This window comes from Hoplias malabaricus, chromosome 13 (genome assembly GCF_029633855.1).
Source record: "Hoplias malabaricus isolate fHopMal1 chromosome 13, fHopMal1.hap1, whole genome shotgun sequence".
Taxonomy (NCBI): domain Eukaryota; kingdom Metazoa; phylum Chordata; class Actinopteri; order Characiformes; family Erythrinidae; genus Hoplias; species Hoplias malabaricus.
This window is the reverse complement of record NC_089812.1, coordinates 16,594,604-16,610,964: the sequence shown is the minus strand read 5'-3', so window position 1 is coordinate 16,610,964 and position 16,361 is coordinate 16,594,604. Positions and strand designations below refer to the sequence as shown.

General features: G+C 35.9%; 1 protein-coding gene across 7 annotated transcripts in view; it reads left to right on the top strand.

Moving 5' to 3' along the window:
- The window catches only part of LOC136664636 (cohesin subunit SA-3), a 34,390-nt gene that overhangs the window by 15,812 nt on the left and 2,217 nt on the right, over nt 1-16,361 (top strand). For all 7 annotated transcript variants that reach the window (XM_066641949.1, XM_066641948.1, XM_066641947.1 and 4 more), the window contains 8 exons: nt 744-830; nt 9,365-9,457; nt 9,790-9,949; nt 10,404-10,537; nt 12,158-12,259; nt 13,679-13,815; nt 14,488-14,604; nt 14,721-14,863. In XM_066641949.1, coding sequence (XP_066498046.1) covers nt 744-830; nt 9,365-9,457; nt 9,790-9,949; nt 10,404-10,537; nt 12,158-12,259; nt 13,679-13,815; nt 14,488-14,604; nt 14,721-14,863 — 973 coding nt within the window. The remainder of the gene's footprint in view (nt 1-743; nt 831-9,364; nt 9,458-9,789; nt 9,950-10,403; nt 10,538-12,157; nt 12,260-13,678; nt 13,816-14,487; nt 14,605-14,720; nt 14,864-16,361) is intronic.

Below are 16,361 nucleotides of genomic sequence, written 5' to 3'. Positions count from 1 at the left end.
CCTCATTACATTATCATATGCCCAGTCAAAATGTCATAGAATGAATTGCTTATTTAGGGCCCATATTTGTTTTACAGTCTAATGGTAATCTATATGAAAATATCTAATGTGATTTTAATGTATAAAGAATTACTTTGATTCAAATTTGTATGTTTTTGTTTAAGTAGAATGAAATATTTCTCCATGATACAGTGCTAACATTATTTAATCTAAAAGCAGAGCTGTAGTTCCTAGTCTGAGAGCCGAACCACTGATCTCAGCACATCTGCAAAACTGTAACCCCCTAGACCGATAACTCTGGCTGCTAACTAAATAAATAAAAGGGGGGGGGGGGTCTAAAACGGGTCTAATGTCCATGAGGCAGGGTGAGAATTGTGCTGTTTGTTTTTATCACAACGTACTGTTACTGTAGTTTGTAACTTTCAATTTGGAGACGAGCAAGAACAACTTGCACAGTGTAAATGTCATCGTGCTTTGTAATTGAAAAAGAAAAAAATCCCGTAAATATCTTCATAGTTAAGTTTTATTTGAGGATATAAAATATGATATATAATTTATGCCACCCTTGCATTTCCCACCTCCAAATGTCACCTGTGCTCATGCTAATACAAAAGTGTACTTAATAGAAAAATGCTGATCATTCTATTATTTTATATAGGTTCATCTTTATTTATTGTCTTTGGGAAGATTTGTTTATTTACACGTGTTTTATGGTAGTAATATTGTGTGTGAATGTCTCAAAGTTAATGGTCCCAGCACTGAAGTGCGCTGCATTCTACCTGCTGTGGGAGAAAGTGAAGATTTCAGATGTAGCTGTTCAAACAGAGAAGGTAGGTTATAATAAGGTAACCTAATTCCTATTCACATAAAAGCTCTGTCCAACTGTGAATACAGACCCACACTCAGCAAGTTGTAGTTTTAAGCCCCTTCTCTAGTCCTGTACATTTTCCATTCAATCTGTTTTTTCTCCGTTGATGTTTCCACGCCCCACCAATACTTTGAATCCAAAATTGGTCTTTAAAGTGACTGGAAAGCCCAATTTTTGAGCACAGTTTAAACCTGACTATCCATTTTGTTTACGGTTCTGAGGTTATATTAGCATTCCTTTTATACAACTAAGTTAGAATGAAATGTAGTTGAAGGATTGGCACCACAGCAACAGAAATCAAGAGATCAGAACTGACTCTAGATAAAAGCAGAGTCTGAGAGACCTAGAAAAGGTAAAAAGTCGTCATGCACAACTGTTTTAAGAAACTGAGGTTCTGCCCTTACTGTGGCAATAGTTTTGAATGTATTCCAAATATCTGCAGTGCTTGTCAGTGCAAATTTCTGCAAATGGATAGTTGTATTAGTTCTGTGCAAAGTTGAAAAAATCACTAAAATGAGTGTATATCTGTGGCTGATATATTATTTGCCCATATGTGGATATTTTTTTTAGTTATTGTTATCGATCCGATATTGGGATTTTAGCCGACAATACAACTGATAAATTGCTGCAGTTTTTGTGCTTGCAGGAGTAATCTGTAGGATATTTACTGTACTTAGTCATAAAATGTCCAGGGTGAGTGATCATAGATTAAGGAAACAGTCAAAGCTAAAACACTGCTGCCTCTTGCAGCATTGATAAAGCTGTATATTCTCTTTGAGAAGTGGCCAGTCCGGAGCAGAGCTCTGGTGATCCCACCCCCTGTCCAATCATTTTACAGTCCTAAGTGTGGCCAGGTCTACAGACAGTGTCTTGCAGCCATGAAATGACCAAGTGAAGAGTTAATGTTATATTTTACCGGACCCAAAAAGCCCCATTGCCCTTCTAAAAAAAATCTCCATGACCAGAGAAAGGAAACATTGGCCCTGTGTTTGAAAAGTGGAGATGGGTGTTTGTAGTGTTGCTGTTTATAATCTATGTATAGATTAAAATGATTTTAGGCCATAGGTTTTGCGTTTTATTTAAAGTGAGGCATAGTGACATTTGAAAGATGTTAGGACTATGTTTTGTGTGTTTTATACAAAGGTGACTAACAACATGATTGAAATATGTAACTACCTTTGTTTGTTTTAAAGATATTGATGCAGATTCATGTGTATTTCTCCGTTGTGTGTTTAAACAATTAAGGAGTAAAAATTGTTTGAAAAGCTTTGTGGAGCGGAGAACTCAAGCTTGGTAGTACACAGCAAATACACATGGTGTGTTTTAAATAGATAAAATGGGAAATAAGTGTTTCAAAACAAGTTTTGTTTTTAAACCTAGTGCTAGCTTTAGCTTTGCATAGCTGTTTAAGGTGGAATTGAGTATTCAATAAGTAGCTGGAGACTCTTAAGTGGACCCATTTAAGGTGGAGCTAAATGCTTGAATACGAAAATTGTGAATAGGAAGCAAGGATATGCCTTCTAAAATGACATTTATGGTGTAAGGGGAAATGACACCAGCCTTGTCTAGTCTAAATTTTGGTTTAGACATTACATTCTTGTGAATGCAGGGTAAACAGCGTTGGCTCTTTTATATTTTTGCCCTCCACTTAAGTAGGTAACTGTGACATCACATATTATTGATTTGTGTGTTTTAAACAGATAAAGTGGAATAACAGTTGTTTCAAAAGCTATAGCACTAGCTTCGGCTCTTCAGGTGGAATAGAGAATTCAATAACCTAGTGAAAAACGCCATTAGGACTTGTAAACCGCCACGTAAGGTGGAGCAAAATGTTTGACTATAAATATTGTGGATAAGATGATCTGCCTCCTAAACAACATTTATCATGGCAAGGAAAATTGATAAGTAACACCAGCCATATCTAGTCAAAATATTTCAGGTGGATTTGGACAGAAAAGACTTGTAAATGCAGGAAAATGTTTTTTGTGAAGTTAAATTTTTTTAGTGAAATGAACACTTTTCTGTGTATATATGTTGATTATGACACATTCTTATTACTGTCCAAGTTCTTAAATTCGTCTCTTGCTTGTTCGTTCAATTTTTCTCAAACTGGCAACCTGTTCGAGCTTCACTTCTGGGGAAGTGATGTGTTTACTGTTTTGAAACTGTATTATAGTTCCGATTTTAAACGCTTGCTGTGAGTATTATTGCTCCTTTAAAGTATCAGCGAAATTCAGTATACGCGCGCACACACGCAGCAGGTTAAACAATAGAAAGATACACTCAACAACCACAGTGAAGGAGCCCTTCTTATATAAAACAAGTGAAAAAAGACTGTCTGAATTTATTACTGAAACACAGTGAAAACCATTACAAACACTCGCTCAGAGCTGCTTTGTCGCTCTTCAAAACAAACCCAGTGCTGCAGTAAATAATGCCCTTCTAGAAACCATGATAGAATGTGTGGGAAAATTGCGCATTTGGCTTAATTCATTAGATATTATCTCTTTATTTTCAAAGTGTCTGAAAAATCTGAAAGGCTTATTGAAAAGACAATATAACAGACTAATACCCTGAATATGAAGAACTCTTACTGTGTAATTGTTTTGTAATAACCCTATAAACATAGCACTGGACATGATAAAATGTGGGGAAATTGGTTATTTGGCTAACTACAGTGGACATTATCTCTTTATTTTCAAAGTGTCTCAAATCTGAAAGGCTCACTGAAGACACCATATAATAGACTAATATCCTGAAGATGAAGAAATTTTTCTGTGGAATTGATTTGTAATGGTCCTTTGAGCAAAGCATTGGACACGACAGAATGTGTGGAGAAATTGCGCATTTGGCTTTGTCAGTGTCTCAAACATCTGAAAGGTGCAGATGCAATATAGCAGGCTATTAATATCCTGAATATGAAGAAATTTTACAGTAGAATTATTTTTTGTAATTTCCCTGTGAACATTGACTGTTTGGGATGTAATTTCTATCCACAAATAGGCTAAGTACCAAAAGAAAAAATTATATATATAACCTTAGTTAATGGGGTGTAGGTGTAAGTACATACTGAGTCTTGGGTAGTTTGGACCAGTGAGGTTTCACATGGACTAACTGACTTTGTGTCTACAACCCCTGGCAAAAAATATGGAATCACCAGTCTGAGGATGTTCCTTCAGTTGTTTAATTTTGTAGAAAAAAAAAGATCACAGATATGACAAAAAACTAAATGCATTTCAAATGGCAACTTTCTTGCTTTAAGAAATCAAGAAATATAATTGTGGTAGCCAGTAGCAGTTAGATTTTTAGAACAAGCACAGGGAATAAAATATGGAATCAGTCAATTCTGAGGAAGAAATTATGGAATCACCCTGCAAATTTCCATTACAAACACTAACACCTGCATCAGATTAAAGCTGCTCGTTAGTATGCAGGTAAAAAGTGATCACACCTTGGAGAGCTGTTGCAACAAGTGGACTGACATGAATCATGGCTTCAACACCAGAGATGTCAATTGAAACAAAGGAGAAGATTATCAAACTCCTTAAAGAGGGTAAATCATCACGCAGTGTTGTTCACAGTCAGCTGTGTCTAAAACCTGGACCAAGTACAAACAACATGGGAAGGTGGTTAAAGGCAAGCATACTGGTAGATCAAGGAAGACATCAAAGCGTCAAGACAGAAAACTTAAAGCAATATGCCTTGAAAAACAGAAAATGTACAACAAATCAAATGAGGAACAAATGGGAGGAAACTGGAGTTAACATCTGTGACCGAACTGTAAGAAACCGCCTAAAAGAAATGTTATTGATGATTTACATACAGATAAGCTAAAAGAAAGCCATCACTAACACCTAAACAGGAAAAAAAGGTTACAATGGGCTAAGGAAAGGCAATCGTTGACTATGGATGAAAGTCATATTCAGTTATGAATCTCGAATCTGCATTGGGCAAGGTGATGATGCAGGAACTTTTGTTTGGTGCCGTTCCAATGAGATTTATGCAGATGACATGCAACATTGCAGATTTCCACAGTCATTGACGATATGGGGCTGCATGTCAGGTAAAGGCACTGGGGAGATGGCTGTCATTATATCTTAAATAAATGCACAGGTTTACATTGACATTTTGGACACTTATCTTATCCCATCTATCGAAAGGATGTTTGGGGATGATGAAACCATTTTTCAAGATGATAATGCATCTTGCTATAGAGCAAAAACTGAAAACATTCCTAGAAGAAAGACACATAAGGTCAATGTCATTGCCTGCAAACAGTCTGGATCTCAATCCAATTGAAAATCTGTGGTGGAAGTTAAAGAAAATGGTCCATGACAAGGCTCCAACCTGCAAAGCTGATCTGGCAACAGCAATCAGAGAAAGCTGGAGCCAGATTGATGAAGAGTAGTGTTTGTCACTCATTAAGTCAATGCCTCAGAGACTGCAAGCAGTTATAAAAGCCAGAGGTGGTGCAACAGAGTACTAGTGATGTGTTTGAGTGTTATTTGTTTGTCATGATTTCATAATTTTTTCCTCAGAATTGAGTGATTCCATAATTTATTCCCTGTGCTTGTTCTAAAAAGCTAACTGTTACTGGCTACCACAATTATTTTTCTTGATTTTTTTTATTTTTAGTTTGTTTCTTAAAGCCAGAAAGTTGCCATTTGAAATGCCTTTAGTTTTTTGTCAAGTCTGTGATCTGCTTTTTTTCTACAAAATTAAACAACTGAAGGAACATCCTCAGAGACTGGTGATTCCATAATTTTTGCCAGGGGTTGTGTTTACAGAGTAAGAAAAATAAAACAGTTTATTTAAAAAACATTTTGACCATAACTATTGAGCTGGTCTTAATCATGATAAATAACTGTTCATACGCTATGAAGATTATGATAAAGATTTTTAGCATAGTATGTAAGAAACTTCAAAAGTTAGTTCATAAAAATTAACACTTTGATACCCATGAGAATTATGCCCAGTGCATCAGTAAAAGCCTTGTTGACATAAAGCACATAACTGAGAGCACATCTCGGCTGTAGGACCCACCTAAGGCCAATCAAGACAAACATTTGGATCAGAGTATTATTTTATAGAAATGTTTAAAATTGTGAAATGATTTAATTAAATGATCTTTTCACAATTTTAAACATTTCTATATGGTTATGGTCAATAATGGCCTTTAAATAAACGTCCTTACATTTTAAGCTTTAGGGCTTAGGCAAACTTAATCTTATCAATGCCTTGTTTAGCATATATATATATATATATTATTTATTTATTTATTTATTTTTTCCTTATTTAAAGCCCTCTTTTATCTTATTTTGTTTGCCAGGCAACCTGACTAATTGCTATAAAATGGCATAATAATAAAAATATAATAAAATTGGAAATAACCAGACATCGTGAATATACATACTGACATTCAGTGTTTAAACACACACACGTTTATCTATTAAAATCTACACTTTGTGATATTATATTTGTTCTACACCTTCTGTAATATCAATTTCAGATTCTTGATAATCTGACAATTGAAAAATAAAAATACCATAGGACATTCCAAGTCCATAGTCCGGAGCCTACCTGGAATGACTGGGTGCAAGGTAGGAACACACCTTGTAAGGGGTGCCAGTCCTTCACATACTAACATTCATTCACACCCAGGGAAACATTTTTTTTGAGTTGCCAATTCATTACCCACGTTTTTGGACCGTGGGAGGACAGCGGAGCACCCATTCGGACACGGGGAGAACACCACACGCCTCACAGACAGTCACCTAGAGCGGGAATTGAACCCACAATCTCCAGGTCCCTGGAGCTGTGTGACACTACCTACTGCCACCATGCCGCCTGTATTTAACATCTTATGTTTATAAGTAATTTCTGTAGGTTTATTTGTTTAGTTACATAAGCTCCATCTCTCAGTACTGTTCAAATGAAGCTCACATGTCCATATGATTAAATATGTTCAAAAAGACAGGCTTGGGTTAGGGTGTCCTTACTTTTCATAGATGAAGAAATTTTATCTTTAGGATATTAATAGTCTGTTGTAATTGTGTCTTCAATTAGCCTTTCAGATTTTTGAGACACTGAAAATGGAGAGGAAAAAAAAAATTTGCCAAATGCGCAATTTCTCCACATATTCTATCGTGTCCAATGTTATGTTCACAGGGCCATTCCAAAAAATTTCCAAAGTAAAATTTCTTCATATTCAGGATATTAATAGTCTGTTATAATGTGTCTTCAGTGAACCTTTCAGATTTGAGACACTCTGAAAATAAAGAGATAATGTCCAGTGAATTTAGCCAAATGCGCAATTTCTTCACACATTGTATTGTGTCAAGTGCTATGTTTATAGGACCATTATATAAAAATTCCACTGTAAAATTTCTTCATCTTCAGGCTATTAATAGTCTGTTATATTGTGTCTTCAGTGAGACTTTCAGATTTTTGAGACTCTTTGAAAATAAAGAGATAATATCCATGGAAGGAAGCTAAACGTGTAGTTTTTCCATGTTATGGAAGTTGGGTTTGTACTTTGCCATCTAGCGGCGACAGAATGCAACTATTGAACCATTTATAGTGGAACAGAAAATCCGAATAAGAAACTGGGGAATAAGTGACCAACTTTAGCGTCGTAAGGAAAGGCATGTCCTATGACAACCCATGATAAAAAGAATTTTTGCTTTAATTACAAAAGATAAAATTATTGGTTATTAATATCGGTTTCGGCTACTCCAGTGGAAAAACGTTAATGTGTAAACTACGTTTCACGTTTTTCATAAATAATTGTGTTAAAAAATAAAATAATAATAATCCCAAATTCTACATGTTGTCATAAATGTATAATTCTGTTTAAAATATTCAGTTTCAAAATTAATTTTTATGTTCGCTCTATAATTTTTAGTAATTATTTTAGAAGAACTTTAGAACATTAGAAACATTCAAGCAAGACATATGATTGATAGGTGGTATTTGGTCTAAAAATTTGAGAACCACTGGGCTACTCCAAGGTGATAATTATTGGTTATGGATAAATTTTTTTTGTGTGTATGTATATATATATATACACACACACACATGCACACATATATACAGGGGTTGGACAATGAAATTGAAACACCTGGTTTTAGACCACAATAATTTATTAGTATGGTGTAGGGCCTCCTTTTGTGGCCAATGCAGCGTCAATTCGTCTTGGGAATGACGTATACAAGTCCTACACATTTAATCCTGTTGGATGTGTTTTGTCCTTCTTGGTGGTATGCTGACATTACCCTGGATACCATGACTTGCTGTCTTGGTCACAGATGCGCCAGCAAGACGTGCACCAACAATTTGTCCTCTTTTATTTTGAGCAAAACTGTGCTCTTACCCTCTGCTAATTGAACCTTCACACTCTGCTCTTACTGGTGCAATTAATGAAGATTGGCCACCAGGCTGGTCCAATTTAGCCATGAAACCTCCCACACTAAAATGACAAGTGTTTCAGTTTCATTGCCCAACCCATGTATGTGTATATATTTAATTATTTATTTATTTATTCATTCCCCATTCATTCATTGTCTGGAGCCTACCCAGAATCACTGAGTTCAAGGCAAGAACAGTTCCGCACTTGGGAGTGTTAATTTATGGAAAAGTACCATAAGAAGCAGCCTCTGATTTATGGCGTCGGACCCAAAGCGAGTAGAGAAAGTAATTGTGTGTGAGGGGAAAAAACACATCAGGCAATGAACAGTGCTCTCGCAAATAGGAAAACATTTCCTGGAAAATACACTTTGAGGGAATCGGGGGAAAAAAACACCTTGTCAATAGAGTGCGCCAAACTTGGATTCTCCCTGTGCGCAAAGGAAAGTTTCTCTCCTAATAGCATGCAGATGCTGTGCTAACTGGGAATAGAAATTAAGGTTTATTGAGCTCTTACGCACAGCTTATCATTGTTATCATTAATCACGAAACAAATAAATGTTGTTTTACTGCCCAGCACTATTGTAAAGATTGACTCAAGTTGAACAGTTTGTAGATTGACTTCAAATCTTGACTCAGCTCTAACTTGTGTCAACTAAACCTACTACTTTATCCCATTTCATTTCATTCCAAATTAGCATAAAATACCATTTTAACCATCATAGCACCTTGATTATACATAAATGGGTAGACTCTGGAAACCAGTCATAATTTAGGACAAAATTGACTCCAAACTTTCTAAATGCAAAAAGTTGATCGCTAATACCAGGTGCTTTGAAGACTCAAAGAGTTGACTGTGAGTTTCCAGTCCCAGTCATTTCAGATGAAGCAACTGATTTCTGTATGAGCATACGCTTACCATTTTTACCTATATATTACTTGGCACATTTTTATGTGCATATCTCTTTTGTGCATGCATGCCTCTTTGAGTGTGCGTGTTTGCACTACATTAAACTACAATAAGAATATACAAATACTGTGTTCTATCATCTGAATTCATGGTTGTTCTTTCTTTCACTCTTGTTCTTGCAGGCTGAGTTGAAAAGACTGCATAAAATGGTTCACTCTTTCTGTCTTTTATGTCAGAGATGTCTTTCTCTGGATGAGAGTTGCATCAGAGACCAAGTAAACCTCATTCTCTCTCTTATTTTCACATTACAGATATTTGTAGAATTATACACTGCAGAATGCATGGCAAGTTGAGTGAACACTTTGCTGGGATATATACCAAGCACCTTGAGAAGCTAACTTTAAAATTCAGTCAGTTTTAACTTTCTATGGGCCTTTGGGATATCTAAGAAGATTCATACGTGAGGGAAATTTCTGTTCTGCAGTTCGTATATACACTGTCTAGAATTCCATGCTCAAAAAAAAAAACCTTCATTACCTGATGTATAATACATTCCACTGCCTAAATTTCTTCTTTATTTTTCTGCCCTTTCTTCCCCATCTTCCAGGCATTTGAGTGTTTGTGTGATGTGTTGGTGGTGTTTGGGCAGCAGAAAGAAAGAACTGAGTTTCAGAGTGTGAGCATTTCTCCAGATGAGACACTCAAAGCTGAGATGGTATCCTTTCTGCTGGACTACATATTTACTGACCTTGACGATAATGCAGAAGGTATGTATTTAGAAATATTCACACAATGTTTAGCATACAAACTGTGTTTTGCGAGCAATTTTAGATGGATGTCAGTTTTGGCTTGGTTTCTGTGAGGATTTGTTCTGATTAGTTTACTTGGAAACAGAGGTTATAAGCCGCTCTCACTTATTTGAGTTTTTGAGCTATGGAGTCTGTGTTTATGCATTTTAATAAAATGGTATTGTGGTAAAATGCATCTCCTGACATTATAATAATGATAATAATAACAATGACAGTAGTAATGTTATTTCACTGGCTTTTGTTATTTAATTGGATGTTTGGCCCTCAATTGAAATCTCATTAAATAATGAGGTTCATAGAAGTAATATTTGATCACACATGATATTAAAACTACTTGTAGTTGTAGCTAATTATTGTACCTCATTGCTAAAGCTGGTCCCTTTGGTTCCTTTATTGTAACTCTAATCTCTAGGAGAGGAAGAGGAGGAAACAAAGTTGGGAGTCCTCAGACGCAGAAGAAAGCAACTTGCAGGATACTGTAAACTTATCCTATATGGTGTTTTTGACCTCCAGGCAGCTACTGATGTTTTAAAATACTACAGCAAGGTTTGTTTGTTTGTACATGATTAAAATTTTAAAAAGATAATGTAACTTTCATATTACATTATGAAATTTGTTTTCTTATTTTGGAGGAAAATATGTATGCTGGTAACATCTTAAGTAGATTTGGAAACACTTCTGTGTGAACATGTATTAAATGGCTTAAAGAGAATTGGTGAAATTTGTTCAGCAGCTGTGATTTGTCCTCTGAGCTTGTGTTCCCACCCACACATTCCCACTGTAACTGTTTAAAATGCAGGGTCATGGACACCCAAACGCAGATGTGTAAACGTGGACAGCCGCATAGGAGTTGGCGCAGGCAACCATAGGCAACTCGCTGACGTGACGCAGAACTGTAAACCAGCCTTAATACAGATCCAGCAGTCGCTTCACATGCAAATGTGTTTTGTGTTTCGCAAACTATGTGAATGTGTTTCCCATGCTGGCAACCCCAGTAGTTTGGAGTACTATAATTGCCACTTATGGCTGTAGCATCTGTAGTCTCAGTATGCTATACAAGCTATAGGTAGGCATGTAAGTGACTAGTTAAATACAGGTATGGATTACTGAACAAGAGCTCTGGTGCTCTGCACAAAGATGCTAATATAATATAGGTTTATATTGAATTTGTTTATCTTGTGTCTAAATGTTGTCCATTTTATTTCCACAAAATTCACCAGAATCTATAAATTAAGGGCTGGAACCCTCTTGACTATCATGATGATCAGGGTTATACACAGGCTGTTTATATATCTGGCACCATGGGCCAAAATGTTGTGTTGTATGTGTTGCATACATGGCACTATTGCCCACCTCTCGGGCATGGAAAAAAAAAGTTCAGGCTCAGGAATTTTTCCCACTCTCAGCCCTGAAGTTTGCATGGGCTGGATATATTGCCTAGTTCAGTTTTTTGAACATGTTCAATTGATATTGTGACAATATTATATAATGAAAATAATAATAAATTGACTAAAAGGATAATTTATTAAATTAATCTCAAAATTTAATTTTGAGAAGGGCTAGTGCCCCCTCCAGGGTGTGTTCCCACCTTGCACCCCGTGATTCCGGGTAGGCTCCTGACCCACCGCGACCCTGAATTGGATAAGCAGTTTCAGACAATGAATGAATGAATGAATTTAAAATGTGTGATTTATTTATATATAATCATTGTTTAATGTGCATTTTTAATGTTTTAATTATGTCAATTTTGTAACTATTTATCTATATTTTTTTCCATGTGCCTTGCAGCCTTGGACTTTGAAATAATTAAATCTGCCAACAGCAGCTAACAGATCTTTTTCTACCTAACAAGTGCTACCTTGTACATGCTGTCTGTCAGGCACTGGAGTGGAATCTGAGCTGTATTGACTTACTGTGCAGGCTAGCTAATCAATCTGACTGGATCAGATTTAGGCCTGCCCACTGATGGATGATGTTGACAGATTTCATAGTGCATCTGCAAGACACATGAAATCAGTAGTTGATTAATTAAACGATTAAATAAATCAAATACAATTTAAGCTTTTATTTCAAAAGGTAATGAATAAATGAAACAGTTCTCCTTTTATTTATTTGTTTGTTTATTTATTTTTATTGTCATATAATACCCTCCATATTTTTGTGTAGTTCTACAGGGATTATGGTGACATAATAAAAGAAACACTGAGCAAATCCAAGATGATAAATGCAGTGGAAAGTGCCAGGATTGTGTGCCTCAGTTTACAGCAGGTGTGTGTTCTCATCTTTACTGAGAGGTAGGGGTAAGAGCCTGCAGGGTTATGGGGATTGGCACGGCAGATTTTTATAGCTACAGCATAGATTTGCGCCAATGCTCTTCTGGGTTGTAGGTTATGTATTTGATTGCGTCTTCCAATAACAGTAGTAACACTATTTTATCTAAGCTTTCATTAGCTTTTACTGTTCCTTGTAAGGCATAAATGCAGGTGGTGCGTAAATGTTGTGTACAAATAAGCATTTTTTTATAGCCTATAGTTTTATTTCAGTATTCAAATATATTCCTGTGCTTTTGTCATGTTTTTTTTTTTGTTTGTTTGTTTTTTTTTTTTCAACAAAAAATAACTAGTGATGCATGATGTATCAGCAGCTGATATATTATTTCCAGATAAGTGGATTTTGTTTTAGTTATTGTTATCGTTCAGGTATGGGAATTATAGCCAATATTACAAGTGATAATTGGTGCTCTCTCTCTCTCTGAGCTGATTTATGCACACACTCCCATATACACACTCCCACTCCACACATAGTGTGGCACTAATTAGGGCCCCTCTAGAAACAATCTTTAACAAAAATGCAAATTAACTACAAATAATATACTTAATAGATCACATATACTTAAAAGAAGCACATAAATGTACAATTGCTGAAGAAAAGGCTTGTCCTATTACAACCTATGATAAATAATTTGTTTTGCTTTAATCCTATGTGAATTTGCTTTCATTACAAAAAATAAAATTATTGGTTATTAATATTGGTATTAATTGGTGCTAATTATTGGTTTTTGTATTGGCCCAAAAAATTCAAAATCAGTGAATCCTTATAAATAATCTAAAAATTGAAGTAGTGTGAAAATGGCATGTGAAGATTGATGGTTTCTGCAATTCGTTATGAGCTCCATCAGGAAAAAGCACTGCAGAAACAATTGATGGATTTGATCTGTTCTTGGGGATAATACTGTATCTAAAAGTATGTGAGTGTTTTTGTTTAAACCAGGGGTGTCAAACAAAATCCATGGTGTGGGTGCAGGTTTTTCTTTCAACCAAGTGGAAGCTTTACACTACTGAAAGTCAACATCTATTGATTAGATCCATAGATTAAAAAACTAAAAATAAGTTGGAAAGAAAACCTGCACCCACATCAGCCCTCTGTGGATTTGGTTTGGCACCCCGGGGTCTAAACGATTTAAAGATGGAGAATTTGATGTTTGATAGTGTAGTTTATTAATACTTCATTTTTAGCTTTATTTAGTTTAATTAATATTTTTTATAAAGTGACTACTGTCATTTTTAATACTACACAGTAGTTCCCATAAAATGACAAAAGAGCTGGATTTGTTACACAAGTTTAAAACTTATTTGTATTCTTTTTGTAATTTAAGGAGTATGTGTGTCTGTCTACACCTGTGTGTAGCTGTTCTTATCATTAGGAGATGATGAACAGGAAAAGGAAGAGGAGATGAGAGAAATCAGAGACCTGGCCAAGAGACTTGCCATGAGCTTTGGTGTAAATCTACAGCACATTCGCAAACCTCTTTTGGCTCTGCACCAGTAAGTCTCACCAAGGGCTACAGAGGTCTTACACCACCCGTGAAAATTGAAAATAGATATTAAGATACAAATGTTGATGTAAAAAAGAAAACTTTATAATCCTGAAAAAAATTGAAGCAAAACATGACCACTCTACTTATTCAAATTTCATTCTTCTCCTAGCCTTAGCCAGACTTTAAACCTCAAAACTCAGTTCCATACTCACTTGGGACATATCTTCTCTAAACAGATTTGTACCAGGATGGTTTTTGAGGTGATTCATTTTGGAATTGGTGCAGAATGCTCAGCCTTCTATCAGAGACTCCCTGACCACACCACTCAACTCCTCTGGCATTTGTTTTCCCAGGAATATCGAACCACGTTCACACCCAAATATAACATCTATATAATCTTAATTTCTTTTGGGGGTCCAGCTGCGTTGCTGATGACAAAGCTGCCCAGAAGTCCACCCTAATCTCCTTGTCTGTAGCTGTTTCACAAACATGATCTGCGAATCTTACATGTTTTCTAAACTTAATTTGATTGGCTGTCTAAATTATTTTCCATTTGCATGTTATTTACAACAGCATGATTAGACTGAATTCCATTGTAGCCTATAATATATATATATGTGTGTGTGTGTGTGATATTTGTAAATATATGTTATACTTTGTTCCAAATATTTGTGTGCAGGAGTGGAATTCTCTTTGCACTGCAGGGTGTCGATGAAGGTGATGATTCTAATTTGAAGTTTCTGGAAATCCTCAGTGAATTTAGCTTCAAACTTGTAAAGCAGGATCGCTCCCAACTGTATGTTTCAGACACATACAAAAATATACAGATTCATATCTCTTTCTCTAATTACTTTTTCTCTTTATTAAGCTTTTTACTTTATATTCTTTATCTGTTTGTCTCTGTCATTCTAGGCTGAGTTACCTGCGACGTGTGTGTGGCAGTGTAAGCAGCCGTTGTGTGAGTATGTATGAGCGATCCCTGCATGTGGGATCCAGAGAGACTGCGGCCCGTTCCCCTCACGACACACCAGCCAAGAAGAGACGCCGCATGGACAGTGAGTACACACACTACTGCATGTGAATATACATACACACTCAATGTAAAGAGCTGACAGCTTTTAAATGAGTGGTTCTCTTATAATGATTTTAGATATTACTATTAAGTCCATTTTAAATTCTGTTTATTTATTTATTTTGTAATTTTAGTAGAAATTGTATTTTTAGATTTTAAGATTTTTGAGTTACAAAGGCACTTGTCTAGGGGTGGGAAAAGTTTACGACAGTGATTTGTTTTTTAATTTAATGTGTTGGAAGAAGGAAAAATTGTGATGGCTAGATGAGTTGGGTCAGAGCATAAGTTAGTCTTTAGTAAAACTGCACCACAAAAGGATGACCAGTGAATAGGCAACATGCTCAATGAGACCCAAACTTCACTGATGCTTGGGGAGCCAAGGTTATCGCATCTGGTTCAGTCCCACACAAAGGTTAGTGTAGGTCCAATAGCTAAAAAGTTAATAATAACACACATTGTGCTGATACACATTTTATTTACTTATATTTTTATATGGGCTTTCTGTGAATAATTTTACCAGATATTGTGTCTGACCTACAAACATTGAAAAAAGACTTTATTATCATTTCAACGATATACAGAGTACACAGTGAAATTAAACATTCTTCAGGACCATGGTGCAATATGAAGAAATAACACGTGCAGATAGAAACACAAGTGAAGTACAAGTGCACACAGACAACATGATGCAGACAGCAAATGTATTCTGTAGAGGATCTGTACAGCAGTCTTGATGTTAGCAGCCAAAAAACAGTAATACAGTACAGAGTGTAATGTGCAACAATCTATGCAAATAGACTTTGTGGTGAGGTTAGTGAGTCTGCCCCATCACCAAGACTGTGGGACTGACATTTAATAATGTATGCTTGTATTATTATTTACCTTGTGTCTCTGGTCCTGTTCTTGGGGGAATGGGGGCAAATTTTCTGTCTCTCTGTGTACTAGACAAGGGTCCATGGTGAAGTATAGAGAGGGGAGAGAGCTGAATGAACCTGTAAAAGAGAAAAAGTAAACAATTCAGAAACTATGTACCTGTGAAGTAGGAATAAGATGTGCATTTTATGTCTTTCAATGGTTGTATTTTTCCTGCATTTACCTTTGTACATAACTCTTAGCTTAGCCAGAGTTGTGTTAGTCCAATTAGAAGTGGGGTGGGGCCGGATAGACAGGATGTTGTAGACCCAGAGCTGGAGGAATAGTTAGGGTGTCTGAGAGTTCGCAGTCTCTGACAGACTAGTCTGTGTAGTCCTAACCTGATATTTTAATTATTTTATTTTTTTCTGGTACTGTTCTTTTCTGGGCATCATCATGTTTTATTTTGAATAAATTATCACTGAGTGAGTTCACTTTGAGTCCCGTCTGCTCCTTGCTAAGTGAACCCTCACGTTTTCATCCGTGCTAAACACACTCCAATTTAAACGTCACTACAGAATTGTTTTCAGCATTAACACAGTTAATGATAATGTTGTTAAGTAGCTAAT